At 42.4% G+C, this 3,875-nt stretch overlaps 1 protein-coding gene across 1 annotated transcript; it reads right to left on the reverse strand.

Moving 5' to 3' along the window:
- Window positions 1–1,109: 1,109 nt before the first annotated feature.
- On the reverse strand, window positions 1,110–3,368 carry TEX36 (testis expressed 36). The gene is made up of 4 exons (XM_072340965.1): window positions 3,318–3,368; window positions 2,771–2,902; window positions 1,871–1,951; window positions 1,110–1,349 (listed from the first exon to the last, which is right to left on the reverse strand). Exons 1-4 carry the CDS (start codon window positions 3,366–3,368, stop codon window positions 1,110–1,112), a joined length of 504 nt encoding a protein of 167 aa, XP_072197066.1.
- Window positions 3,369–3,875: the final 507 nt, after the last annotated feature.

The raw sequence follows: 3,875 nt of genomic DNA on the forward strand, positions 1-3,875 counted from the left end.
GCCAATTCAAAAAGATGCCTCCACTGTAGAGCAGAAATCATTTCTTAACGTAGCTCATTTTCATGGCACCTCTTACAGGGCAGGAAATTCTAAGCATTTAGGGTTTATTCTTCCATTTATCTCATAAACAAAGAAAACATTTTGCGTAGCAACAGGCTTATTTATAGCACATTTTAAGATACGCAGTTCTGTTTATTCTTGTATTGATATTAATGGAAATGATCCAGAAAAGAAAAACACATTATTTGGAGGTCTGACTCCAATCACTCCCATACCCTAAAGTCAGTCAGAATGTTGGGAATAGAGAGTTTAAAGGATTGGTTCTGAATTCACTTCCTGAGGGACACGTAGCTACAAAACCAGCAGTCCTGTTCAGAGCTAGCCCACCTCAAACTCAACATTTCAGAGATTGCCACTTTCAGCTTGTGCTTTTGCTTTTTGCCTTACTGGATACATACATGCATACATACATGCATGCGTGCATACACTTATATTTTCCAGAATTACCAGACAGGCAGGCAAACATTGTTTGCAACACCCTTTGTTTGTTTACTTATGCAACTGCTGTGTTACGAGCAAGAATTATGATTATTCTTCACTGCAATTTAGCACTCTAATTCTTTGTTATCTAGTTTCCCTAATGGCAAGTAACACACATTCATATCCATACAGCCTTTCAGAAAAGTTTAACTCATACCTGAAGATGCAGTGAGCCCTTAAAGATTCAGTTCCATTATACACTCCTGTCAACACAGATGCTGTCAGCTGCATGAGGTACAGTGATACCATTGATCCTGAAGTTGAAGGGGCTTTTGTATGAAGATCACCATCAACCAGTATCAAATAACACAACTACAGTCGCTACCTCTGTTTTGGTAATACAGGTATTTCTCAAAGTATGTACCATGCTTTTCTTCCTACTGCTCTTCTTCACTGAGCAAAGCAGGTCTTCAGAGCAACACAGGAATGCTGACTTAATGAACTCTCAGCTGTATTACCACTTTATTCACGTTACACGTGTTTATTTCATCGTGTGACTGACAAGTAGTTGAGATCTCCAGAAAAGGCTCTGATGATGATAAATCAGCACTGCAAAGATGCTATTATGATTAAGACGATTTATTTGGCTGCACGTTGCTTTCACTCTGAGGAACAGGCTTTGTCAGAGCGAGATTTTTCTGAGGAGTGCTTCGGGTACTGCCTAGAGAACGGGCTGTGTCTTTCACAAATGATGTCTGATAAATGGTTAAGCCATCTTCGTTCCTTCTAATTGATTCAGAAGCCCACTGGAAGAAGTTCTGTGAGTTCTGCTGCCTTCTCTGGGGTTCCACCTTCCTTCGGCCCAAACCCTAGAAAAAAGATTGAAAGAAAAAGCCATGTAAACATATGACTTATGATCACAGTTTCACAGATTAAGCTTGTAACAGTCAGTACCCCACTGGGAAGTTAACGAAGCTGTTACCACAGTGATTTCAAGAACTCATGGTTGATCTTTAGCAAGTTAAAAATAATATTGCCAGACTTGCATGTACAAACATTTCTGGTTGCATATATAACAGGAAATATGTTGACTTACCATCCATCACTACTAATAAACCACTTACTCTTTGCACTTCTCCAGCATACTATCTACCCAATGCTATTCAGCTGCACTTGGCTAAACTAATCTTCAGAGAAACCCAAACAATTAGGTTAATAATTTGATGTTTAGACTGCAGCAAGGAAATTGAGACTACAAAATCTAAATCTTCAAGACTATCCCTTGTGTGTCCAAACACAGAGAGATGGAGTCTGACTTTTACACTCTGATTGAAATTGTGTTTGATGAGTACACAGAACTTTGTGATCTTTGTCAGTGCTGGATACTTACAAAATCAAAATACTCTCCTACATTCTCTAGACAGTGTCTGTTGTCATGAGAAGAAAATGGGAAGTTGTTGTTCACTGCTTTCTGAAACAAAAAAAAAGGAATGATAGGAAAAAACATGAATTTTCCTAACTTGTTTGGAATTCTGCTAGTCTTAGTTCTTATATCCTGGCAGATACTGAAAGTGCAGCTGCCTACACTCTAACACGGAACTCATTCTCATATGTTAGATCTTAATTTGCACATTATTTTATTGGGACAAACTGGACCCAACCCCCTGTCAGTTCTACTATTTCTTATGAAATCATGAGAAGGATTTTTGTTCCCTGGACTTGTTGAAGTTACACATGATTACTATAAAGGCATGAATTTTCAAATGAGAAATGCTACCTACTGTCTATAGACAGCAAAATATATGTCAGGATCACCTTGTTTTATTCACTAGCAAGCCCAAAGCTAATTAAAATGAACTACAAAAGAGACCTCAAAACTGAATTAATCTGTGATTTATGTGCTGAATGTCATGTAAACTGCTTGTTGCAGGGGAAGTGGAAGAGGTATTAATCATGTAACTAATTCATAATGTCATTTTTTTTAACAGTGTTCATCCAGACTGTAAAATGAAAGGTTTATTAAAAAACAAAACCAAACAAACAAAAAAAAGGACAAATGCAAAATTTAACACATTTATTTATTTAGGACTTTGAGTATCCCAAATGATAACTGTGTAACAGCAAAATACATTCCTTCCTTAGCACAGCTGGCCATCATTTCACCCCCTGAGGCACATAGTCTGCCAGCCTGCTGTAACTATCACAAATACAAGTCTCTTCTTTATAACTTAGCAAATGGTGCCTTGCAAACAGCCTGCCTGTCACGGGCCATGTATGCACAGATACCCACCTGTTCCCTTGCCCGGAACATGAGTGGTAGATGATTCTCAGCCCACTGTGCTGCCTGTAGGTCCTGGCCCTGCCTCTGTGCAGAGTGCGTGGTGGACTCCAACTGGCCCTGGCATTCTCCAGCATGAGCAAACTGCAAAAGAATGGCAACGGCGATCGTTGTTAAAGAGCAATCCCATCAGAAATGTGGGCAAAAATTCTATTTTCCCGGTTTTTCGGTCGTTTGGGGGTTTTGTTTTGTATTATTTGTATTGGAGCAGCCCCTAGCGGCCTGTGGAAGAAGCACGGGGAGCATCCTACACACAGCATACATTCCACATTCAACACCGTGAATACCGAGGTCATTTTTCCCTTACAAACATCAGGAACGCAAAGCTTCGCTTCCACTGCAAATGCTGCTATGGCTGAGGGCAGCCCGAGAGCTCTCTGACCAAAGGGCAGCTTCACCTTCATCACATCACTTCTCTCCCAGATTAAAGAATCCCTGTGTGTGATTCATCATGGAAGGAGGGGCAGTAGGAAGGGCCTTTCACCTTTCCAGCCCTTACCCAGGCACCAGCACGCTCTGTGTTGCGGTTTGGCCACCTGCCCTTGGGCATGGCTGTGTGCTGGCTGCCAGCCCTGGCAGCTCTGAGCCTTCCCCCCCCAGAACACTGGTTGCCATGGGAGGTGTTTGTCCCCCTCACACGGGTGGCACCCCCTGAGGCCCCACAGTTCCTTGCAGGCAGTGCAGGGAAGAAGCTCAGGTCTTCCGAGCACTGCTCCATGCCTTGCTCTGCCCAGAGCAATGGGGAGATGCCCACAGGCAGGTGATCACACATAGGCATATCTTAAATACCCAAATTCTATTTCCTTATTTAAAAAGCTGGTAACACTTAAGGGATTTTTCTGCCTAAAGGCAAAGGACTGACCTGCAAACATCTATGCTATGTCATAGCCAGCCCTGCACCACTGGCACGGGTCGAGGACAAGAGTAGGGATGGCTGTGAAGGAAGTGGGACCATTGGGCACAGCTCAGGGCACAGGAATGAGCCTCTGAAGGGCTGTAAGCGCCATCACTGTATGATTCTAAGCGCCGTGCTGTGTAGCTTTGCAACGCGGCCATC

Source organism: Excalfactoria chinensis, chromosome 6, assembly GCF_039878825.1.
Source record: "Excalfactoria chinensis isolate bCotChi1 chromosome 6, bCotChi1.hap2, whole genome shotgun sequence".
NCBI classification, from domain to species: Eukaryota; Metazoa; Chordata; class Aves; order Galliformes; family Phasianidae; genus Excalfactoria; species Excalfactoria chinensis.

Excerpts from the sequence above, each read along its gene's own strand:
- TEX36 (XM_072340965.1), bottom strand. The coding sequence starts at position 3,368 with ATGCCCAAGGGCAGGTGGCCAAACCGCAACACAGAGCGTGCTGGTGCC. Across the intron at positions 1,952-2,770 it reads TGTTCCGGGCAAGGGAACAG|AAAGCAGTGAACAACAACTT; the intron begins GTGGGTATCTGT and ends TTTTTGTTTCAG. Across the intron at positions 1,350-1,870 it reads TAGGAGAGTATTTTGATTTT|GGTTTGGGCCGAAGGAAGGT; the intron begins GTAAGTATCCAG and ends TCTTTTTTCTAG.